This window comes from Anomaloglossus baeobatrachus, chromosome 3 (assembly GCF_048569485.1).
Source record: "Anomaloglossus baeobatrachus isolate aAnoBae1 chromosome 3, aAnoBae1.hap1, whole genome shotgun sequence".
Taxonomy (NCBI): Eukaryota; Metazoa; Chordata; class Amphibia; order Anura; family Aromobatidae; genus Anomaloglossus; species Anomaloglossus baeobatrachus.
This window is the reverse complement of record NC_134355.1, coordinates 116,071,824-116,098,264: the sequence shown is the minus strand read 5'-3', so window position 1 is coordinate 116,098,264 and position 26,441 is coordinate 116,071,824. Positions and strand designations below refer to the sequence as shown.

At 45.6% G+C, this 26,441-nt stretch overlaps 1 protein-coding gene across 2 annotated transcripts in view; it reads left to right on the top strand.

Moving 5' to 3' along the window:
• RIN2 (Ras and Rab interactor 2) overlaps nt 1-26,441 on the top strand; it is a 214,463-nt gene that overhangs the window by 112,380 nt on the left and 75,642 nt on the right. The window contains exon 3 of one of the 2 annotated variants that reach the window (XM_075339393.1): nt 2,355-2,455. The exons of the other annotated variant lie outside the window; for it this stretch is intronic. Within the exon in view, the coding sequence (XP_075195508.1) occupies nt 2,355-2,455 (101 nt within the window). The remainder of the gene's footprint in view (nt 1-2,354; nt 2,456-26,441) is intronic. 2 annotated transcript variants of the gene reach the window in all.

The following is a 26,441-nucleotide window of genomic DNA, read 5'->3' as shown; positions in this document are numbered from 1 at the left end:
TGGCTGCACCCAGTAATCTAAGTGATACATCGTTGGATTCAGAATCTCATTGCCTACATCATGCTGCCCTCAGATGAGGTAGCAAAAAACCTGCTGACAGATTCTCTTTAAGTAAATGTGACTGAGATGCAAAACCAAAGACCGTCTATGAAGCAGGAGTGACACTTTTTGGAAAAAGGAAAAAAAACCTCATTTTTTTAATACTTCTATTTCACTTACCTGAGTGGTAGAATAGAATGTGAAACATAGTGGTCATTTTTTTTTTTCCATCGGATAAATATGTAGAAACTTACTGATGTATTAGTTTATTTGTGGGCTTCAAAGGTAACTACATTGAAATATTATTTTGTTCTGTATTGGACGATTGTTACATTATGTTACGAGCTTTGGTTTATTAAATGCTGCAGTTACTTGTGTCAGTTCTTGTTTACCTTCCATTTGCAGTAATATGAGGTGCCTTGTGGAGTGGCACAGGCGCTCCCTTGTCAGACGCTTTGGTGCAGATGATGTCGCTGTTTGTGCTCGTTAGTGACTGTTTATGGTGCAGGTTAATAATTACTTTGCCAAGGACTTTTTGACCTTGAAACGGTATTTTACTATTTCTCAAGATCATTATAAGAACGCCGGGATAATCCTTGATGGTATGGCCATTTCTTAGCGTGATGATAGTAAATCAATAGTTTTATTTTTTTAAGTGTTTCTGTAACCGGGGTACTTGACATTGCATGCCATAGGGAAAGTGTTTTAGTTTTTATAGAAAAAGCTCCACTCTTATCCTTAAGGCCCCGTCACACGCTACAATATATCTAACGATATGTCGTCGGGGTCACGGAATTTGTGACGCACATCCGGCATCGTTAGAGATGTCGTAGCGTGTGACACCTATGAGCGACTGTTAACGAGCAAAAATACTCACCTTACTGTTGCTCGTTGACATGTCGTTCATTTTCATAAAGTCGTTCCTCCTTCTGTGCGCCGGTTGTTCGTCGTTCCTGAGGCAGCACACATCGCTCCGTGTGACACCCCGGGAACGATGAACATCTCCTTACCTGCGTCCACCGGCAATGAGGAAGGAAGGAGGTGGGCGGGATGTTCCGGCTGCTCATCTCCGCCCCTCCTCTTCTATTGGGCGGCCACTGTGTGATGTCGCTGTGACACCGAACGTCCCTCCCCCTTCAGGAAGTGGATGTTCGCCGCCCACAGCAAGGTCGTTAGGGAGGTAAGTATGTGTTACGGGGGTTACCGACATTGTGCGCCACGGGCAATGAATTGCCCGTGACGCACAACCGACGAGGGCGGGTGCGATCGCTCATGCGATCGCATGATATATCGAAGCGTGTGACGGGGCCTTAAGGCCGGAGTCACATTAGCGTATGGCATCCGATGCGAGCGTAACAGATGCGATATGCTAATCACACCTCTGTGAGCGTGAGCTGAGTGTCATTCGACTGTGACTCGATCTTGTGATTGGGTCACAGCTGCGGAGGAGAGGGCTGACACTGCAGAGGAGAGGGAGGGGTTAATCCCCCCCCCCCCGACATCTCCATTTTCAGCCTGTGCGTATATCGTACTGCACTTGGTCCGAGTGCAGTCTGATGTTTCTCTCGCACCCATACACTTGTTTGCTGTCCTTGGCGGTGCAGTCCCTGCGATGCCCCGGCTTCCAGGTCCTCAGTGCAGTGAATAATCAACAAATATAATGTGCGGGGGTCAGAAGCGGGAGACTGCAGAGCCGAAGAAAACAGCGCTGGATACAGGTGAATATAGAAAATATTTTTATTTCAAAAACCCGTGTTTTCTCCGGTACGTGTCACACTGATGTCACAAGTGTATGTATGACCATACCAATACACGTGGCTTGTACCTGATTAAATACGGACATCTAAAAGGGGTCTTATGGTGTGAGTTTGGACTATGTATGGCAGTATGTACATTGGCCAGAGATCATACAAGACTAATTTCCTAGTCCTTAGTAATAAAATATTGTAACAGTTTGACAATTTACAAACTTGAACTTGGTAAATTTGCTCTTAATATTTATATATCTTCATTGTATAATAATGTTCAATAATGTGGTTTCATCAGGTCCGATCCTCTCCTGCTATGTGTACATTTATTTCTACCTTTTATATTGTTTTATTAATATAATCAGTCTTCGGTATAGCTATTAGTAGAAGGCAGCGTGTCTGCTATATGCTATGGGATATTTACTGTACGCATCCTGCTCTTCTTGTGTATTTGGGGAAGTTCAGGGCGTTCAGATTTACAATCCGCACAATGAAGTGACTAAACCTGCCTGAAGTCTGAGTGCACGCCCTCCAGCCAACTCACGTCAGTGTTTTGTCCTTCCTCAGCTCATTGACACCATTGCCACAGAGATCGGGGAATGGAAACAGGAGATGGTACACACCGAATTCAGCGTCCGTCATGAAGAGGAGCTGATCGAATGCTTGAGGTGAGGATGTGTACAGGAACGCCAGAGTCCGGAGAATTTGTCCTCTACTTTTACACTTGTCGGCACCATTGTAAATATTACCGTGGTCACTGACAACGCTAGCTACACTGCAATATCTATCAGCAGGGGGTTTTATCGCACCAACATATACCACAGTGCTGTATCCAGCACACGATTACTCATTCCTATCAGAACCAGACCTCCGTTGTCCCTCACCGATCTACAGACATGTAGGATAGCACATAAAGGATAAAAAAGTGTGTGTGTGTGTATATGTATATGTATATAATATTATATATATATTATATATATGTGTGTATGTATGTAAATTTAAGTGTGACCCTATAAATATGCCTTACGACTAAGTAGTTAAGCCGTTTCTCATATACACACACACACACACACACACACACACACACACACTATATATATATATATATATATATATATATATATATATATATATATATATATATATATATATATATATATATATATATATATATATATATATATATATATATATATATATATATATATATATATATATATATATATATATATATATATATATATATATATATATATATATATATATATATTTATCTACAGATTATATGTGTGGGTAATAAATATATATATATATATATATATATATATATATATATATATATATATATATATAAAATGTACACACTGTGTGTGTGTATATATATGCACGTATATAATCTATAATTTATGGACAGGTTGCTAAATAGATATTTTGTGTGTATATGTGTACTAATACATATATATTAGTACACATATACACACAATATCTATTTAGCAACCTGTTCATAAATTATAGATTATATACGTGCGTATGTGTGTGTATATATACAGTGTACATATACATGTACAACATATATTTATTACCCACACATATATATATATATCTATCTATCTATAGATTATATTTTTTGTGTGTGTGTATGTATATAATATATATATATTATATTATAATTATAATTATTTAATTATAATTATTATTATATAATTATTATTTTTTAATTATAATTATAATTAATATTATATTATATTATTATTATATTATATTATATATATATTATAAATTTACAGTATATGTGTATATATATACTCTATACACTGTATAGAGTGGTTTACGGATTCTTTTTAAATAATACATTTTTTATTCATTTCATAAAGTTGTTTTTTTTTTTTTTGTTTTTTTTTGTTGCACATATGGTATGTTAATATGAGATATATTTCTTCCTTTTGAATTGATTTCCCATTGCCTACATATAATACCGTTTTAGCATCTCCACTAACTGTACAGCGTCAGAACGGCGTCCATACTATCACCACATCATAATTCCCTTGTTTTACAATAATTCTACCAATATGTGTTCTAAAAGGGAAAAAATTTGTGAATAAAATCAAGTTAGCTTAAAAATTCCATTCTGTAATAGTATGCTGCTATTTCGTAACATTTCAGTTTTAGAAATGTCTGACTTAGCAGAATTTACTGATTGCATTACACAAGACATCCATCCAGTTAGCTGTCTTCTGACTATACTAGTTGACTCACATTTTGGTTATTGACCTAAAGCCGGTCATAGATATGAGATTTCAGCAGGTCGAAATTAGCACATGTTGCCTGACATTAATCTCATAGGTATAACCGTTTTAGAAATGATGGTAATTTGTGAGTTGCTCCCATATATATGGTCTTCCTTCACCCTATAATGCAGGGGTCCCTAACCTGTAGCTCGGGAGCCACATGTGACTCGCAAGCCCATGATGTGTGGTTCGCGGCTGTCTGCAAGCTTGGTATCCTAACACCACATCTAGCAAATAACTGTGAAGAACAGTTAGGCTATGTGCACACACTGCATTTTTTTGACGCTGCGTTTTTGTGCGTTTTTGGCCGCTAAAAACGCACCTGCGTCGAAAAAACGCGGCAAAAAACGCACGCCTTTTGCCACGATTTGGTGCGTTTTTTGCTGCGTTTTGCTGCGTTTTTGCTCACTGCGTCCTTATGCGTTTTTTATCAGTGAACAAAAAAAAAAGGTCTGATGTCATTTCCTCCTTCAATGTGTTCTTCATTCTCCACTAGTGTATGCAGAAGAGCAGACAGCTGCAGAACTACAAGGCTCAGCATCCTCCATCCAATAGTGTATGCAGGAGAGCAGACAGCAGCTGTCGAACTACAAGGCTCAGCATCCTCCTTCCAGGACTGTATGCAGGATTTCTTTGCCCCCCCAAACAAAAAAAATTACATGGGCTTCGCCATATTTTTGTATGCTAGCCGGGTACAGCAGGCAGGTACGGGCTGCCCCCAACCCCCAGCTGCCTATTTGTACCCGGCTGGGAACCAAAAATATAGAGAAGCCCTTTTTTTTTTAAATTATTTCATGAGATAATTTTAAAAAAAAAATGACGTGAGCTTCGCCCAATTTTTAAGTCCAGCCGGGTACAACTAGGCAGCTGGGGATTGGAATCCACAGTGCAGGGTACCCATGCTTTCTGGGCACCCCCGCTGTGAATTGCAGTCCCGCAGCCACCCCAGAAAATGGCGCTTTCATAGAAGCGCCATCTTCTGGCGCTGTATCCAACTCTTCCAGCTGCCCTGAAGCCGGGTGGCTAGCTGGGTAATAATAATGGAGTTAGGGCTAGCTGTATATTATCAGCTAGCCCTAAGCCCGAAATTCATGGTGTCACGCCAATATTAGACATGGCCACCATGAATTTCTAGTAAAGATAAAAAAAAAACACAACACACAGAAAAATATTTTTATTAGAAATAAAACACAACACAATTAGTGACTCCATCTTTAATGAAATAAAGAACCCCCCCTCCGCAGTAATCCTGGGTCAGGGTCCCGCGCCGTCCAATCCGGATCCAATATCATCTGATCGGTTTGCTGGAAGGCAAAGCGATCAGATGATGTGTCAGGATCAAGTGCCTGAATCACACCACACATCAGCTGATTGTATAAAAGCCGGTTATACAATCAGCAGATGCATCGGTGCAAAAAAAAAAAATAATACTCACTTATGTGCTGATTACCGGCAGCTCCTGGAGCGATTGGAGGAGTCTGATCCCGTCTGATCGCTGCAGCAGCTGCCGGTAATCAGGGATGAAGTCTCCTGACGCATCCGCTGATACCGGCCGGGCGCCCGCATCACCGCGATACTTACGATCACCTGATGCGTCAGGTGACTGCATCAGGTGATCCATCGCCAGGTCCTGCATCCATCGGAGCTTTCCCGGCCGTCTGCACACAGCCGGAGCGGGGGTGGCGATACCGTGAGAGGAGATGGGAGCGGGCATGGCACCGGGAGTCTGCAGACAGGTGAGTATAACTTTTTTTTTTTTTTTTTTCTACTGTTAACTTTTGTTTTCGCAGCCACTTCCACCTCCGGCCTGTACATGGCGCCGCACGGCAGCATACATGCACAGGACCGGAGGTGGAAGCGACGGTGACGGTACCGGGAGGATTCACGCTTCTGTATATACTGACAGAAGGAATCCTCTTCCTGTACACGTCACTTTACTACCCACCTCCTGCGTTTATAGCTGCGTTTTTGGTCTTAGAAACGCACCAAAACGCAGCTATTTGCGTTTTTCATTGCGTCTTTCAACATCCCATTGAACTCAATGGATGAAAAGCGCAGTGAAAAACGCGGGAATAATTGACATGCTGCGTTTGTGTGGCACCACAAAAACGCAGCTGAAAAAAAAACAGATGTGTGGGGACAGCAAAAATGAAAACTCATAGACTTTGCTGGGGAAGCAAAGTCATGCAGTTTTGAGGCCAAAAACGCACCCGAAAAACGCGCAAAAACGCCGAGAAAAACGCACTGTGTGCACATAGCCTTATTTGGTCTTCAGATAATGACTTTTATGAGTAGCCCCGGACAAAAGAGCAGATCTGGATGGGGGTAATGCAGGAACCCCTTGATCTATGTATACCATCTTATTGTAATTTATGTGGAAAAGCTGTGGATGCCATTATACTAGTAAATGGGGGCTCTGGGTGTCACTATTTGGAAGGGAATGGGAGCTGGATGTGGCTTATGACCCTCTCTCAGCTAGATGTGGCTCAGGATCCTCTCTCAGAACTGCATGTGGCTCGCGACCCTCTCTCAGAACTGCATGTGGCTCGCGACCCTCTGTCAGAACTGCATGTGGCTCGCGAACCTCTCTCTGAGCTGCATGTGGCTCGCGACCCTCTCTCTGAGCTGGATGTGGCTCGCGACCCTCTCTCTGAGCTGCATGTGGCTCGCGACCCTCTCTCTGAGCTGGATGTGGCTCGCGACCCTCTCTGAGCTGGATGTGGCTCGCGACCCTCTCTCTGAGCTGGATGTGGCTCGCGACCCTCTCTCAGAGCTGGATGTGGCTCGCGACCCTCTCTCGGAGCTGGATGGGCTTTCAAGGTTTAAAAGGTTGGAGACCTCTGCTATTATGTTAATATACAATATATATTGTGGTGGAAAGATATGCATATATAGCCCTATTATCAGATCTGGATGTTTAGTAATGTCACTAATTCTTACTCAAGGTCCATTTTTCATTAGCGTCACAGAGATCCATTCGCTATTCCTTTTTCTCCAACCAAAGACAAATATGGTTCCCAGAAGAGAGGGCAAGGAAAATCTTCCCAATTCAAATGTTTGGAAATATTTACTTTGTTCCCAGTGAGATCCATTCCTAATTTGAGATGAGAAAACCAGAAGGCAGAATGCCCCCGCTCTAACACTAGTGTTAAGGAATATGTCGCTATTAATATAACTACTTACAATGTTTTCATGGCAAATATTATTCTATCACTGTCTGTAGTTATAGGAGCCATTGTCTTGATTCATTATGTAGATTCAGATTGAATGTATTCATAATAACAGTCTCTATGGTTATGACGAGTAGAGTAAATATTCGTCTTCGTACCTTTGACATAGCTTTTACCACGTTGTCCTATTTATTCAGAAATAGTAGGAAAATCAACATTTTTAGGAGATTGTCATTGGTTTGTGAAAGTAAAAAACATCCTAATGTCCCAGGGCCACTGTACATCTTATCGAAGTTTATTTAGTGGGTATTCGTGTTTCTTAAGCTGGGGCTACATAGCGATTTTGGTTGCCCCAGAGGTCACGCTGGTTGTAAAAAGTTGAAACCCATTGGATATTTAGTGATATGCTTGTCACAGTTATCTGAGGGGTTGCAATAAGACCTCATTCACCTGCATTATGACAAAATATAACAGAAGCTTAGAGCGATCTCCTGCCTTGGAACCCGTGTCACCACCCAAGTCACCATGTAGCACCAAATGTATGAACCTTTTGTAGTGCTCTAATTCTATAAAGGCAATCAAGTGTTCCCCCCCCCCCCCTTCATTGTGTAGTAATGTCCTCCATCCTGGTATATATATTACCCATCCTGGTATATATGTCCTTCATCCTGGTATATAGGTCCCACATCCTGGTATATAGGTCCCACATCCTGGTTTATATGTCCCCCATCCTGGTATATACAGCTCTGGCAAAAAATAACAGTCCACTGGAAAATTTTTCGTTTTTCTGATTTTTTTCTCTTTATAGGTATATTTTTGAGTAAAATGTAAATTGTTCTTTTATTCTATAAACTACTGACAACATGTCTCCAAATTTCCAAACAATACATTTTGTATTTATTTTCTGAAAATGAGAAATGGTCAAAATAACAAAAAAAATTGCATTTCTTTCAGACCTCAACTATTGCAACGAAAACAAGTTCATAATCATTTAGAAACCACAATACTAATGTTTTACCTCATGAGTTCAGAAATCAATATTTTGTGGAATAACCATGATTTTTAATCCCAGCTTTCATGCGTCTTGGCATGCTTTCCACCAGTCTTTCACACTGCTTTTGGGTTCCCTTACGTCACTCCTGGCCAGTGGACTGAGGTGTACTCTGGTTGGAATTCAACTGACACTGGAACTGTGTAGTGGTCTCTTAATTTTTGCCAGAGCTGTATGTCCTCCATCCTGGTATATATATCCTTATCCTTGACCACGTCCTGGTAAATATGTCCCCATCCTGGGCATCTTCCTGGCATATATAGTACCCATTCTAGCTCATTAAAAAACAAACGCATAAAACCTCTCGGTGTCTTCCTCTGTAGCCGTGGCATGTACCCCCCAGTTATGGGCACATCAGCGTCAGCTGCTGGCCTCTGTTCGGCTGGCAGTGTGTATTGCAGTGCTGGATCTAACTAGTCTCTGTTCTGCAATGCATTACAGCTGGATATGCATCCTCAGACACACCTCCTCCAGCTGAATTATGTGCTGGGGTCAGCGGGCTCCTGTACCACCAGGCAGAGGTTGAGACTCCAATCATTACGCCCTTGGCTCTCAGAACAACAGGCAAAAGTGTGAACGGCCCCTGTGGACTTTCTTGCTTGGCCATTGATACTGTAGTATTCACAGAGAGAAGTATTTATTCTCAGCATCAAGCATTGTAGTGGGTCACTGATAACAAATCATTATGGTTTTACCTTTCCTGGTCACCACCTAAGGCATGTCGCTCTGATATTCCTCTTCTAAAATGTATGAATTAACTCCTAATGGAATGTCACCATTTGAGGACGATTCCTTCCACAATCTGACAATGTCCAGTCCATGCTGACGGCTTATGACAGTGCAGGGATGCTCCCATTTTGACATTGAAATGGAAACAAACAGTTCTCCTATTTATTAATATATTTCCAAGAGGAATAATAGCGGAACGGCACAGGGCACCTTCCTGTACTGATGCGTCAGAATTTCTTAGGCGCTCTATTGGGAGACCCAGACGATTGGGTGTATAGCACTGCCTCCGGAGGCCACACAAAGCAATTACACTAAAAAGTGTAAGGCCCCTCCCCTTCTGGCTATACACCCCCAGTGGGATCACTGGCTCACCAGTTTTCTGCTTTGTGCGAAGGAGGTCAGACATCCACGCATAGCTCCACTGTTTGTAGTCAGCAGTAGCTGCTGGCTCTATCGGATGGAAGAAAAGAGGGCCCATATGGGGCCCCCAGCATGCTCCCTTCTCACCCGCGGTTGGTGCTTGTAAGGTTGAGGTACCTATTGCTGGTACGGAGGCTGGAGCCCACATGCTGTTTTCCTTCCACATCCCCTGGAGGGCTCTGTGGAAGTGGGATCTTGCCGGCCACCAAGCCCTGGGGCCGGGCTCCATCCACAGACCCATAGAACCTGCTGGATTGGGAGCGGGAGTGCCGTTCAGGGACAAGGCCCTGCAACTTTCAGGTACTCTGTGTCCCCGGCAGGCACGGACACTCTCAGGGCTTGCTGAGCGTTGTAGTGCGCCGGGGACAGTGGCGCTGTACGCTAGGGGTTAGGTCACTGCAGCTTTGCTGAGTGACGTTGTGTGTTGGGAACTACTGCGCCGACCGCTCCTGGAGCGGCGGCGCAGCTGCGACTTGTGGTGCGCCGGGGGCTTTGCGCCGACCGCGCTTTTACGGCGGCGGCGCTTCTAACTTTAGCCCCCGGCTTCTGCGGCCTAGCGCCGCTTCGTTCCCGCCCCCACCCTGTCAATCAGGGTAGGGGAGAGACGCTGCTCAATGGCAGCGCCGAGGGCTGGAGCTTTATTTACATGCTCCAGCCCTCTCACTAGGCACAAGGGGAAGCAGACTTCCCGCTCTTCGTCGGTGTACGCCCAGGGCCCGCCCCCCCTCTCCACAAGGACGCCGGCAGCCATTACACATGCGATCTGGCTGGGGAAAGGCAGCAGGCTCTGGGAGACCCAGACTAGAGGGATTTCTGGCGACCACACACCGCTCCTAAGCGGGCGGTAAGCTGCACAGTAGTGCTGGCCCCACTAGTGCCTCAGTGATATATTAGTGTACTTTTTTCTTGGTACCATATATATATATATATATAGTTGCACTGTAAGGTCGCTTCTTGGCTGGACACCCTGTACTGCTCTGAGGAGGCAGCAACATGTCATCCGCAAAACGCAAGGCTGCCAAGGCACGGGCTGTGTACACTGTTTGTACTGCATGTGGGGCTGATCTACCGGCAGGCTCCAATGATTCACATTGTGTGCAATGTTCAGTCCCAGTGGCACTTCGTCAGCCAGAGCCTATTGTGGTGGTAGCCCAGGCAGAGACGCCTGTGAACCCTGCCCCGGTAACGGGGACAGACTTTGCAGTATTTGCTGATAAAATGTCTGAGGCTATGACAAAAATCCTGGAGACCTTGCAGGCCAGGCCAGTTCCTCAGACCATGGACACTGCTGTGGCTATGCTCTCTAGTCCCCCTCAGTTGGAACTAATCCGTACTTCAAGGGGGTCTCAAGCATCACAAGCTGAAGTCTCTGACTCAGATGACAGTCCCAGGCAGCCTAAGCGAGCTCGCTGGGAAAGACCCTCGACGTCATCACACTGCTCAGGGTCTCAGCGAGAAGAATCTCTCTGTGATGAGACTGAGGACGGTGATCAGGATTCTAATCCTGAGGCCCCTCTCAATCTGGATGCCCCTGATGGTGACGCCATGGTTAATGACCTTATATCGGCGATTAATAGACTGTTGGATATTTCTCCCCCAGCTCCTTCAGCAGAGGAGGCAGCTGCACAGCAGGAGAAGTTCCATTTCCTGTATCCCAAGCGTAAATTAAGTGCTTTTTTGGACCACTCTGACTTCAGAGAATCAATCCAGAAGCACGACGCTCATCCAGACAAGCGTTTCTCTAAGCGTTCTAAGGATACCCGTTATCCTTTTCCCGCTGCAGTGGCCAAACGCTGGACCCAGTGCCCAAAGGTGGATCCCCCAATTTCCAAGCTTGCGGCTAGATCCATAGTCGCAGTAGAGGATGGCGCTTCACTTAAAGATGCCAACGACAGACAGATGGACCTTTGGTTGAAATCTGTCTATGAAGCTATCGGCGCGTCGTTTGCTCCAGCATTCGCGGCCGTGTGGGCACTACAAGCTATTTCAGCTGGTTTAGCACAGGTGGATGCTATCATGCATCCAGCAGTGCCACAGGTGGCGTCCCTAACTTCGCAAATGTCTGCGTTTGCGACCTATGCTATCAATGCTGTCCTAGAATCTACGAGCCGTACCTCTATGGCGGCCGCCAATTCTGTGGTTTTGCGCAGAGCCTTATGGTTAAAGGACTGGAAAGCAGATGCTGGTTCCAAAAAATGCTTAACCAGCTTGCCATTATCTAGAGACAGACTGTTTGGTGAGCCATTGGCTGAAATCATAAAACAGTCCAAGGGTAAGGACTCTTCCTTGCCACAGCCCAGAGCAAGTAAACCTCAACAGAAAAAGTGGCAGTCGAGGTTTCGGTCCTTTCGAGGCTCGGGCAAGCCCCAATTCTCCTCGTCCAAAGGGACTCAGAAAGGACAAGGGAGCTCAGATTCCTGGCGGGCTCACTCACGTCCCAGGAAAGCAAATGGAGGAACCGCTTCCAAGGCGGCTACCTCATGACTTTCGGCCTCCTCCCTCCGCATCCTCGGTCGGTGGCAGGCTCTCCCGCTTTTGCGACATTTGGCTGTCACAGGTCAAAGACCGGTGGGTAACAGACATTTTGTCTCGCGGGTACAGAATCGAGTTCAGTTCTCGGCCTCCACTTCGGTTCTTCAGAACCTCCCCACACCCCAACCGAGCAGATGCCCTGCTGCAGGCGGTGGACTCTCTAAGAGCAGAAGGAGTCGTGATCCCTGTCCCCCCTCTGGAACGGGGGCGAGGATTTTACTCCAATCTCTTTGTGGTTCCAAAAAAGGACGGCTCCTTCCGTCCTGTTCTGGACCTAAAACTGCTCAACAAGCATGTGAACGCCAGGCGGTTCCGGATGGAATCCCTCCGCTCAGTCATTGCCTCAATGTCCCAAGGAGATTTCCTAGCATCAATAGACATCAAAGATGCTTATCTCCACGTGCCGATTGCTACGGAGCACCAACGCTTTCTGCGCTTCGTGATAGGAGACGAACATCTTCAGTTCGTGGCTCTGCCATTTGGTCTGGCGACAGCCCCCCGGGTGTTCACCAAGATCATGGCAGCAGTGGTAGCAGTCTTGCACTCTCACGGACACTCTGTGATCCCTTACTTGGACGATCTACTGGTCAAGGCACCCTCTCAGGAGGCATGCCAACTCAGCCTGAATTTTGCACTGGAGACTCTCCAGGCGTTCGGGTGGATCATCAACTTCCCAAAGTCAAATCTGTCACCGACCCAATCACTAACGTATCTTGGCATGGAGTTTCATACTCTCTCAGCGATAGTGAAGCTTCCGCTGAGCAAGCAGCGGTCACTACAGACAGGGGTGCAGGCTCTCCTTCAAGGTCAGTCGCACTCCTTAAGACGCCTCATGCACTTCCTCGGGAAGATGGTGGCGGCAATAGAGGCGGTTCCGTTTGCGCAGTTTCATCTGCGTCCACTTCAATGGGACATTCTCCGCCAATGGGACGGGAAGTCGACATCCCTGGACAGGAAAGTCTCCCTTTCCCAGACGGCCAAGGACTCTCTGCAGTGGTGGCTCCTTTCCACCTCATTATCACAGGGAAGATCCTTCCTACCACCGTCCTGGGCGGTGGTCACGACAGACGCGAGTCTGTCAGGGTGGGGAGCAGTGTTTCTCCACCACAGGGCTCAGGGTACGTGGACTCAGCAGGAGTCCAGCCTTCAGATCAATGTTCTGGAAATCAGAGCAGTGTTTCTTGCCCTACTAGCCTTCCAGCAGTGGCTGGAAGGGAAGCAGATCCGAATTCAATCGGACAACTCCACAGCGGTGGCATACATCAATCACCAAGGAGGGACTCGCAGTCGGCAAGCCTTCCAGGAAGTCCGGCGCATTATGATGTGGGTGGAAGCCACGGCCTCCACCATATCCGCAGTTCACATCCCCGGCGTAGAAAACTGGGAAGCAGACTTCCTCAGTCGCCAGGGCATGGACGCAGGGGAATGGTCCCTTCACCCGGACGTGTTTCAGGAAATCTGTCGCCGATGGGGAAGGCCGGACGTCGACCTAATGGCGTCCCGGCACAACAACAAGGTCCCAACCTTCATGGCACGGTCTCGCGATCAAAGAGCTCTAGCAGCAGACGCCCTAGTGCAAGATTGGTCGCAGTTCCGGCTCCCTTATGTGTTTCCACCTCTGGCACTCTTGCCCAGAGTGCTACGCAAGATCAGATCCGACTGCAGCCGCGTCATACTCGTCGCTCCAGACTGGCCGAGGAGGGCGTGGTATCCGGATCTGTGGCATCTCACGGTCGGCCAACCGTGGGCACTACCAGACCGACCAGACTTACTGTCCCAAGGGCCGTTTTTCCATCGGAATTCTGCGGCCCTCAACCTGACTGCGTGGCCATTGAGTCCTGGATCCTAGCGTCTTCAGGCTTATCCCAAGGGGTCGTTGCCACCATGAGACAGGCTAGGAAGCCCACGTCTGCTAAGATCTACCACAGAACGTGGAGGATATTCTTATCCTGGTGCTCTGCTCAGAGAGTGTCTCCCTGGCCATTTGCATTACCTACCCTTCTTTCTTTCCTCCAATCTGGGTTAGAAAAAGGTTTGTCGCTCGGCTCCCTTAAAGGGCAAGTCTCGGCGCTATCCGTCTTTTTTCAGAAGCGTCTAGCACGGCTTCCTAAGGTGCGCACGTTCCTACAGGGGGTTTGCCATATAGTTCCCCCGTACAAGCGGCCGTTAGATCCATGGGATCTGAACAGGGTACTAGTTGCCCTCCAGAAGCCGCCCTTCGAGCCTCTGAAGGAGGTTTCACTTTCTAGACTATCACAGAAAGTGGCTTTTCTGGTAGCGATCACATCTCTTCGGAGAGTGTCTGAGCTAGCAGCGTTGTCTTCCAAGGCTCCCTTCCTGGTCTTCCACCAGGACAAGGTAGTGCTGCGCCCCATTCAGGAGTTTCTCCCCAAGGTGGTATCCTCTTTTCATCTTAATCAGGATATCTTTTTGCCTTCGTTTTGTCCTCATGCAGTTCATCGGTATGAGAAGGATTTACATTTGTTAGATCTGGTGAGAGCACTCAGAATCTACATTTCCCGCACAGCGCCCCTGCGCCGTTCGGATGCACTCTTTGTCCTTGTCGCTGGTAAGCGCAAAGGGTCGCAGGCTTCTAAGGCCACCCTGGCTCGATGGATCAAAGAACCAATTCTTGAAGCCTACCGTTCTGCGGGGCTTCAGGTTCCATCAGGGCTGAAGGCCCATTCTACCAGAGCCGTGGGTGCGTCCTGGGCATTGCGACACCAGGCTACGGCTCAACAGGTGTGCCAGGCAGCTACCTGGTCGAGTCTGCACACTTTCACCAAACATTATCAGGTGCATACCTATGCTTCGGCGGACGCCAGCCTAGGTAGAAGAGTCCTGCAGGCGGCAGTTGCCTCCCCGTAGGGGAGGGCTGTCTTGCAGCTCTAACATGAGGTATTTCTTTACCCACCCAGGGACAGCTTTTGGACGTCCCAATCGTCTGGGTCTCCCAATAGAGCGCCGAAGAAGAAGGGAATTTTGTTACTTACCGTAAATTCCTTTTCTTCTAGCTCTTATTGGGAGACCCAGCACCCGCCCTGTTGTCCTTCGGGATTTTTGGTTTGTTTGCGGGTACACATGTTGTTCATGTTGAACGGTTTTCAGTTCTCCGATGTTACTCGGAGTGAATTTGTTTAAACCAGTTATTGGCTTTCCTCCTTCTTGCTTTTGCACTAAAACTGGTGAGCCAGTGATCCCACTGGGGGTGTATAGCCAGAAGGGGAGGGGCCTTACACTTTTTAGTGTAATTGCTTTGTGTGGCCTCCGGAGGCAGTGCTATACACCCAATCGTCTGGGTCTCCCAATAAGAGCTAGAAGAAAAGGAATTTACGGTAAGTAACAAAATTCCCTTCTTTTACTCTTGGGGAATACAAATATTTACTAAAGGCTGCTGCGTATATGACTAAACTCACTGATGACTAATTGTCAACGATGATTATTTTCCCAGTACACAGATCTCGCTGGGCACACAGACTCGTTACTGGCACAGTTAGGACTCGCAGCCTCCTCGAACTACAATGATAAGACGGCGCCTTTTCCTTCAACTTCCATAGGTTAAGTGTAAGGGGTACTTTATACGCTGCGACATCGTTACCGATATATCGTCGGGGTAACGTCGTTAGTGACGCACATCCGGCGCCGGTAGCGACATCGCAACGTATAACACTAATGAGCGACTATCAACAATCACAAAATCATTCCAAAATGGTGATCGTTGACACGTCATTCATTTCCTTAAAATCGCTGCTGCCACAGGTACGAGGTTGTTCGTCATTCCTGCGGCACCACACATCGCTATGTGTGACACCGCAGGAGTGACGAACATCTCCTTACCTGCGTCCACCGGCAATGAGGAAGGAAGAAGGTGGGCGGGATGTTACGTCCTGCTCATCTCTGCCCCTCCGCTTCTATTGGCCGGCCGCTTAGTGACGTCGCTGTGACGCCGAACGCACCTCCCCCTTGAGGGAGGGATTGTTCGGCAGTCACAGCGACGTCGCTGACCAGGTATGTACGTGTGACGCTGCCGTAGCGATAATGTTGGCTACGGCAGCGAGCACCAAATGTCGCACGAGCAACGGGGGCTGGAGCTATCGTGTACAACCGCTAGAAATTGTTAGCGATGTCGCAACCTGTAAAGCACCCCTAAGGCTGGGGTCACACGAGTGTATACAAAAATTGGTCCAATTTTCATCCAGAAAAGTGAAACAATTTCTTTTCTCACTTATTATCCATGTGGTGTCCATATGCAATCCTTTTTTTTTTTTTTTTCTCAGCAGCTATGATTCATTTACAATTTTTTTTTCTTGCACCCGTACACTTGAATAGGCAAGTCGCGTCTGATTTACGTGTCCACTCGCAGCGTGCTGTGATTTTATCCTCATGCTGAGCACAGTTGAGAATAAAACTACAGATCTGCACTCCCTCACTGAATATCATGGGTCCGAGTCCAGTCCCTTTTTGTCATTGGATTGCTCTCATCCAATTTATACACTTGTGTGAGCGAGCTCTATGTGGGCCGCTTTACTATTGTTAGCCTGCCTCCACTACCATCGGCAGAAAATGGGACAAATTTTAGCAGAAATTGTTGCATCTAGCTTTAGACCTATTATTATTAGTTAAAAGGCATCTGTCGTTAGGATCAGCCCTCTCTATGGGCATGTAGAGCATAGAAAGGCAAATAAAATGATATCCTGATATCTCAGATGTCTTAACCCACAGAAATCCTTGTTTTTCTTAATATGTAAATCAGCTGTTCAGCTCTATGGGCCGGACATAGATCTCCCTGAGATTATTGTAGATGAAAGGGGGTGTTACCAGTGTGAGACCTGTAGATCAGGAGAGCAGACTGTCAGTCATTACATGTCTCATACTGGTAACGCCTCCTTTCATTTAAAATAAGCTCTGGATGTAGATTCTCAGGGAGATCTTTGTCTGGCCCCTAGATGTTAATAGCTCATTTACATATAGGAGAAATTCTGATTTCTCTGCAATAAGACAGATAACCAGGTATCAAGGTATTTTCAGCCTTCTATAACCTGCATTCAAGAGATGGCATAGCAGGGGTTGATCCCAGACAGATTCCCTTTAATAATAATTAAATTATTTATTAAATTATTTTACTGACTTATATAGCACTATTAATTCCAAAACACTTTATAGACATGATCATCACTGATCCCATTGGGGCTCACAATCTAGATTTCCTATTTGTATGTCTTTGGAGTATGGGTGGAAACTGGAGTACCCAAAGGAAATCCACGCAAATACGGGGAGAACATACAAACTCCTTTAGATGTGTCCTTACAGCACTGGGGTCCTGGGTTCAAATCCCGCAAAGGACAAGAATTTAGTTTGCCATTTCCCCCTCGCTCCCCATACTGTGTCTTTACATTTTCCCCCTTGCTCCAAATACTGTGTTCTAAAATGTTGCTCCCAACACTGAGTGTCCATATACACTCCCTCCAACTCTCTCTATACTGTGTCCACATACACTCTCCTCCCTCTCCCCTTACTGTGTCTGTATACATTCCCCCTACCCTTTACCCATACTGTGGCCTCAAATTCCCACCTCCCTCACTCCACATACTGTCCTCAAATTTTTCCCCCCTGTGTGCTCCTAATACAGTGTTCCTCCATCCTTTCTCCCTCTGTGCTGTGCACACAAATTTCTCCCCCCCCCACTCCACCTTTCCCTAAATTACAGCATATCTTTAGTGTCTTCAGGGGTGGGGTAGCAAAATCCAGCCGTCGGGGAGACATCTTGGGCTGCTGAATCAGGCGACCTAACTGAGCCCAGCTGCGCCTGTGACAATGCCCCGCCTGCCCCCCCCCATAGATACCCCACTATCTGCCTGTACAGAGGGGACCTGTAGTTTCAAATGCTTGTACAGAGGAGACCTGTAGTTTCAAATGCCTGTACAGAGGAGACCCGCAGCTTTGCAATCCTGTACAGAGGAGACCCGCAGCTTTGAAATCCTTTACAGAGGAGACCTGCAGCTTTGAAATCCTGTACAGAGGAGATCTGCAGCTTTGAAATCCTGTACAGAGGAGACCCGCAGCTTTGCCATCCTGTACAGAGGAGACCCACAGCTTTGCCATCCTGTACAGAGGAGACCCGCAGCTTTGCAATCCTGTACAGAGGAGACCCGCAGCTTTGCAATCCTGTACAGAGGAGACCCGTAGCTTTGAAATCCTTTACAGAGGAGACCTGCAGCTTTGAAATCCTGTACAGAGGAGATCTGCAGCTTTGAAATCCTGTACAGAGGAGACCCGCAGCTTTGCCATCCTGTACAGAGGAGACCCGCAGCTTTGCCATCCTGTACAGAGGAGACCCGCAGCTTTGCCATCCTGTACAGAGGAGACCCGCAGCTTTGCCATCCTGTACAGAGGAGACCCGCAGCTTTGCCATCCTGTACAGAGGAGACCCGCAGCTTTGCCATCCTGTACAGAGGAGACCCGCAGCTTTGCCATCCTGTACAGAGGCGACCCGCAGCTTTGCCATCCTGTACAGAGGCGACCCGCAGTTTGAGATGCCTGTACACAGGGTAGTGTGAATGAAGCCCAATGTATATTTTCAAGCGTAAACTGTAGAAATCTGGACGGACGTTTTTTTATATCCTTCCAAGCTTCCATATTTAGTACAGGTAACTAAGCTGCATGACTACCATTGCAATCAACACTCACATTATAGTAACCATTTACTAAATTTGGGAGCCAAAGAAACAATTACTCTAGCAGATTTGTACAGTTTGTGCCGAGTCTGCAGAACAGACCACGAGACGCCCAGCTGCATGGTCTGAGGAAATCTGCTAAATTTAAAAAGTACATACGGTATATTGAAACAGTTTTTAGGGCACATCTGCATAATCTATGGCAGCTCACTAATTGCAGCTTATTCCATTTAATGGTTCAACAGAGGTTTATCTAGGGCTCACGTCTTGTACTGCAGTTGTTTCATGTGCAACGTTATGAGTAATTGGTATTCAGATGAAGCTGCTTTTCTTATACCCATCTAAAGTCTAATATTCCTATTTAACGCCCTAATATCATGGGAATCTTGATAGTTTCCAATTTTATACAAATACAGATGCGGTTCTGCACCCCCGCGTTATACCTTGAAATGGTATAGGGAAGTAGTAGGTGATGCCCGGGCCTTTATCCAATAGCACACTGGTCATGGGTACACGTTGAGGGAAAAGAATTCCTATATGAGTCCCAGGAGATCAGAAGACAACAGCACAAGCCTTTCGATATCCAAAACATGCGTTATTTAATCCAAGAAGTGCATTAAAAAGCGGGGAGAGAGCCAGGTGCAGGCCCCCAGGGGACGACGGCTGTTTTGCACCTCCTAGTGCTTCCATGGGACCCGGAGCACGTTTTGGATATCGAATGGATTGTGCCGTTGTCTTCTGATCTCCTAGTTTCCGATTTTTCTATCCGTGCAAAAGCAGCCAGACTACAGAATTGTGGCCCTTCTGCCGCAGATATGGTATTATACACCTATTTTATACACTTGTGTTTTCCTGGATTTGGCCGCTTTCTCTACTTCCTTTGTTATAATACCGAGCAGCAGGAGAGAGGAGACAGGATGGGTGTGGGGGGCCCGGAGCCTTAGATATTGACTCTTAACTATGCTTTCATTTTCAGTGATGTAACAATGCAGAATATATTAAGCCTGGACCTTCTGACAAGAGCAGTCATTATGAAAGCTTTACCTGAAAATCAAAATCTGTTTGTACTTCATATAAAGATATTTACTCCTCCACAACCTATATGTCTTGGAGACACATGGCGTCTTCTTCTACACTGCAGGTTGTATTGGCAGTACACACTCATCATTTACGTAGCATTGTCTTAAATAGGTGCTTAGAATAAAAGCAGTGACGCAATCACTTGAGGCTGCTCTGACAGCTGTCAAACGTCCCATCCCCATGTTTCATTCCAAAAATTCTTTGCAAAAATGTCAGTGTATATATATTCTGGTGCTTGGTGTATCATTGTGATTTTCACTATTATACATTTTGTAAATTCTCCCTGTAACTGTATCAGAACCAGACACAAATGTGGGGACGGACAGTGCCAGAGGCTTCTTACATGCCCCTTCTTCTGCAGTAGCCGCTTCTGGCAGACGTGACTAGCTCCTGGCTGTAACTGCGTGATGTGTGTGCCACCCAGGTTATTTGTTGGCCAGCACTGCCATCACACACTGCATATAGTATACGTGATGTGATATATTGGATTGACTTCTTCTTTGTTGACCTGCTTAGCCCCGGGATACCTTACTGCAGCGGTCCCAAACCTTTCTCACCTTGAGAGCCACATACAACTCTGGTCACGAGCCACATCAAGAGTCCCTTCGCCTGTAGTAGTGATTCCCAGAGCCAGTGTAATGATAACCAAAGCTTACAGCCAGAAATCGCATCGTGGCCTTGTACACCCCTCCTATATATGCAGCATAATTACATTCAAGCATTCCCACACCACCCCTATTCAGCTTTTTCACATCTGGCGCTCCCAACACACTATCGAACCCCTTCTTACTGACAGTATCAGCCTATCATAGTTATCTCCCACCTGCCACTATTTGCACATCCGAATCTGCTCTTCTGTGCGGGACTACTCACCATCTGGAGATCTGCTATTCATAGTTGCCAGACCTGGTGCTAATGTACCAAGCTGGCAGACAACTTGGAGCCACAAATCACAGGCCAGCAAGCCACATGTGTCTTTCAAGCCACAGGTTGAGGACCTCTACCTTACTGTATCAACCTTTTAGACCTCCTTAGCACTCTATTAGAATTAGAAAAACATGGCTACTTTCTTTCTTTTTGAAACAGCGCCACACCTGTCACAGGGTTGGGTCTGGTATTGCATAGATTGCATTACAGATGACTGGTATGGCCCTCTTTTTTTAATAAAGTAGCTTTTCTTCAATTCCTATGCATCCCGTTTTAGAATTACTAAGCAAAATCCTCTGAATATGATATAATTAACTAATAAAATGAGGCAGGGGGCCAAGATGATGTAACTGCATAGCAATTGTGGAGAGTTGGGAGACAACTTTTAAAGGAATTTTAATGGCTGCTATACGTGGTTATCACCATTGGCAATCCAGCGTCTGGTAGACCAAGGTTAATGAAAAACAGCATATCAAAACTATAAACCATTGGATGATATTTCCTTTTTTTAAGTTATTTTGTAACTGATCACATATTTAGATAGTATAAAATAAACATCACATTATAGGCCCCTGTGCACATTAGATAGCTGTTGGCCATGACGGCTATCCCACATTCTCCTCCGCGTGGCTTTCTCTATGGGCAGCCACTGCCTGACTCTGGTCGAGACTAACCTCTTCAGAGAATAATATGGTGTGGTATTGAGTTTCAACAGGTCAGAGCCTTTTACCCCTGAAATCCTATGTTGGTGGAGACTTGGGAGGCCCCTATACAAATTAGAGGGTTGGCCGATCCCGCAGTTATCGATAACTTCAGCCGACCATAGTCTAATGTAAAACCAACGCAAAGATGGTGATCTGAGACAAAGGAACTCAGATGTGCAAGAAGAGATAAACAACAAAGAAGAAAAAGCATGGTAGACCAAAATAACAAAAAATTGGTTAGAACTTTTATTAAATATAGATTTGAAGGATCTGTCACTCGAGTCAAGCTACCAAAACCACAGGCAGCATGAAATTATAGCCATGCTGTGCGATTACAGCCAGATGAGTGTTTCTCTGAATTGCTCCCTACTCCCCTTGAATGGATTGCCATGTATATACATAGAGAAACCCCTGTCAGAGACCTGTCAGTCAACTAGAGCAGTAAGGTGAGACGTCAGCCAGGCACTGGAGTAAGGGGTCTGACCAGTCTGGGGTCGCTCCTGCCCAGCTTCTTCCTGCATTGCCATAGTTGATTGCCAGGTCTCTACCATGTGTATACATAGGAAGAAACCTGTCAATCAAAGAGAGCGCTCTGGGGAAAATCTGGTCACGGATGAGGCCAGACTGGTAAGGTCTCTCCCTATAGTCCTCGTCAAACTATGTTTTCTCTGAAACATTACAGCATTTCGTAGGAGTGCGTATCTGGCTGCAATAGTGTAGCCATGCTCTAATTTCATGCTGTCGGTTTGGGCACCATGAATCGAGTGACAGCTTCCCTTCAGAAGACATGTAAATATCCAACATATTAGGCACAACCCCCAACACCCCACAAAAACACAGGTTAGTGAGTGAGCCAGCAGGGAACCCCATACAAAATGGATATGTGGCTTAAACCCCATAAAAATGCAGATAAAATGAAAATAACACATGTGGTCTGATGGACAAATGTCAAAAAAGTGGCAAGATAAAAGTTATAAGACCCTGCAAAAATTGAATGAAGGAAATAAATATAAAAGTAGCATGGTATAATAGTGATCACCCACTACAGCACACATTTCGCAACTGCTTCCTCTGGGGTGTCCTTTTGGTCTAATTTTTGTAGGGCTAGAGTTGAGCGAGTATCTAACTATTTGTACTCACTATACTCATAATGAATACCGTCTAATACTCATGTATTCATTCCTAATAGCGTGTGCAATGTAAGTCAATGGGGAAAAACTCGCAAAATAACAAGTAACCTGAATTCAGCACTATTCGATACTGGCATGAATAGTACGGCATTCGGGTTACTAGTTACTTTGCGAGTTTTTCCCCATTCACTTGCATTGCACACGCTATTGGGAACGGATACATGAGTGTTAGACAGTACTCGTTATGAGTATAGCGAGCACGAATAGTTAGATACTCGCTCAACTCTAGTAGGGACCGTTAAGAAGTTTGCAGAGTAATCTCAATATCTGAACGTCAGTCACTTTCTAGCCTTGTTTAGCCTGGGCAGGTCATCTTCCTGTGTGTAAAGTGGAAAAAATGTAGTTATTGATTTCCTACGACGTAAGAGAGCAAAGTGCAGCTTAGGTAGTTGCACATGTAAATACATGGGAATAGCCGGGTGATGATACAGAGGAATAGGACACGTGCGGTTTATAGAAAGTGTAAATATCTCAGTATAGGCAGGAAGAAAACCACACCATGGCAGGCTATCATTATATCACTTTTACTATCCAGCTGATGTGATGGTAGGAGAAAACATAGAGAAGTATTTACTTAATCATTGCTTATCGTTAATGCCCGCTCAGATCTACCTCAATTGTACAGTATACAGTCCATGTATGACAAAACACACACACATGCAACATCTGTAGAACCTCTTTGAGGACTTCTAGTTTGGTATTGATCTCAAAAGAGCTTTTGTAGGAACTGTCCAACATTACAATGCACCATGTACTAACGGGAACCTGTCAGGTCCCAAGTGCAGCCAGAACCACGAGCAGTTCTGGGTGTGTGCATTTGGGCTACTCGTTACATTGTGAGTTTTTCCCCATTGATTTGCATTGCACTTGCTATTTGGAACAAATATGTGAGTATAGCAAGAACGAATAGTTAGGTACTCGCTCAACTCTACACTGTGTTCCAAATTATGCAAAAAATATTTTTTCATATTTTCCTAAATTAACTTTATGAATTGCAGTCATTGTTATTTTCCAGTCATCTACTATTCGAGTATAATTGAAATGTTTTTGATCAAACTGCCTATGAAAACATATATCTTTTTATACATATATATATATTTTTATACATATATTTTTAAAAATAATAAACACTCAAAATGCCCTCAAAATCCATGTTCCAAATTATTATGCACAGCAGAGTTTTCAACCTTTTTCTTTTGAAAAACAAAATGCTCAATTGTGAAATTATAAGCATTATCAGCTTATTACAAAATTAAATCAAACCGTTTTCAAGTCAAAACTTAATTCTAGGTGGTGTTACATTTGCACATAGGACCTCTTGTTTGAAAGAAGCTTCTGAACTCTCTCGTCCATTGAATTTGTCAGTTTTTGGATGGTTTGTGCTTCAATTGTTTTGCATGTGGACAGAATACCCTCCCAGAGCTGTTGCTTAGATGTGAACTGCCTCCCACTAGCATAGACACTCCTTTTGATGATGCTCCAGAGGTTCTCAATGGGGTTGAGGTCAGGGGAAGATGGTGGCCACACCATTAGTTTGTCCTCTTTTATGCCCATAGCAGCCAGAGATGCAGATGTGTTATTTGCAGCATGAGACGGTGCATTATCATGCATGAAAATGATCTTGCTGCAAAATGCACGGTTCTTCCTCCTGAACCATGGCAGGAAGTGCTGTTTTAGGAACTCCAGAGATTATGGAGTTCATCTTTACCCCTTCACGGATCCTAAAGGGGCCGACAATCTGTCTTCCCATGATTCCAGCCCAAAACATTACTCCACCTCCTCCTTGTTGGCGCCTTAACCGTGTTTTCATGTGGTTTCCATCAACCAGCCATCCTCCACTCCATCCATCTGGACCATCGAGCGTTGCTCGGCACTCATTGATGAACAAAACCGTTTCGAAGTCAGTCTTCGTGTATCGTTTGACCCACTGGAGCCGTTTCTGCTTGTGTGCAGTGGATAGAGGTGGTCGACAGGATGGCTTACGCACAGCTGCAAACCTCTGAAGGACCCTGCATCTTGTTGTTCGGGGGACGTTGGAGGCACCAGCAGCTTCAAAAACTTGTCTGCTGCTATGACATGGCATTTTAGCAGCTGCTCTTTTAATCTGAGGCAATTGCCTGTTGGAAAGAGTCCTCAATTTCTCCTTATCAGCACGCACACGCGTGTGCTGTGAATCAGCTATATACTTTTTGATTGTGCGATGATCACGATGAAGTGTCTTGGCAATGCTGATTGTAGTCATGCCTTGACCTAAATACTCCACAATTTGTTGCTTCTCAGCAGCCGACACATCCTTTTTCTTTCCCATTTTGGCAAAAAACGTAGGCTGCTTAATAATGTGGAACAGCCTTCTTAAGTAGTCTTGCCTTTATTTGGACACAGCTTCCAAACTAATTTGCACAGGTATCTGCAATTGCTTTCAGTGATATAAAGAGCCCTGACACACATCACCATCAATGAGTTTACATGACAAACAAAAAATTTCTAACCTTATCACTCCAACTCTTTTTGCATAATAATTTGGAACACCGTGTAGTAGGTACCGTTAAGCAGTTTGCAGAGTAATCTCAATATCTGAACGTCAGTCACTTTCTAGCCTTGTTTAGCCTGGGCAGGGCATCTTCCTGTGTGTAAAGTGGAAAAAATGTAGTTATTGATTTCCTATGATGTAAGAGAGCAAAGTGCAGCTTAGGTAGTAGAATCCCTGTCTAGTAGTTCTAGCATATAGCAGCGTACATAAACAGACCTGTAGAAAAAAGTATTTCTAATGATCGCTTATGATATGCTAATGAGCACAGGAACTAGTCGCAAAGGCATTAGTTCCCTGGTTGGTCGTCCCACTAAGGGTGCCTTCACACTTTAGCGATGCAGCAGCGATCCCACCAGCGATCTGACCTGGTCAGGATCGCTGCTGCATCGCTACATGGTCACTGGTGAGCTGTCAAACAGGCAGATCTCACCAGCGACCAGTGACCAGCCCCCAGACAGCAGCGACGTGCAAGCGACGCTGCGCTTGCACGGAGCCGGCGTCTGGAAGCTGCGGACACTGGTAACTAAGGTAAACATCGGGTATGGTTACCCGATGTTTGCATTAGTTACCAGCGCACACCACTTAGCTGTGTGTGCAGGGAGCAGGAGCCGGCACTGGCAGCGTGAGAGCTGCGGAGGCTGGTAACGAAGGTAAATATTGGGTAACCACCTTGGTTACCTGATGTTTACCTTGGTTACAGCTTACCGCAGGCGGTTAGACGCCGGCTCCTGCTCCCTGCACATTCAGGATTGTTGCTCTCTCGCTGTCACACACAGCGATGTGTGCTTATCAGCGGGAGAGCAACAATAAAAAAACGAACCAGGGCTGTGTGTAACGAGCAGCGATCTCACAGCAGGGGCCAGATCGCTGCTCAGTGTCACACACAGCGAGATCGCTAATGAGGTCACAAAAAACGTGACTCAGCAGCGATCTCAGTAGCGATCTCGCTGTGTGTGAAGCACCCCTTAGCCTAAAGCATGTTATCACACCCCCTGTGGGCATGCCAACATGCTATGTTCACACAGGGCATCTTTTGTTATGTGCGTTTTGAGTGATTCTCATTTTCTGAAAATGCACCCGTGGCAAAAATGCATGCGTTTTGACGCATTTTTACTGCGTTTTTCTCAATGCGTTTTGTAAGTGAAATCTATTGACTGGATGGCTCAAAAACGTGGTAACTCAAAGAATTGACAAGCATCTTGGGTTCATCTTGAAAAACGCAGCCAACAAAAGATGCCCAGTGTGGACAGTAAGATAGAAATCTCATAGACTTTGCTGCGGGAAGGAAATGCATGCATTTTGGTGCATCTTTGTAACCTCAAAAACGCACCAAAAGATGCCCTGTACGAACTTAGCCTT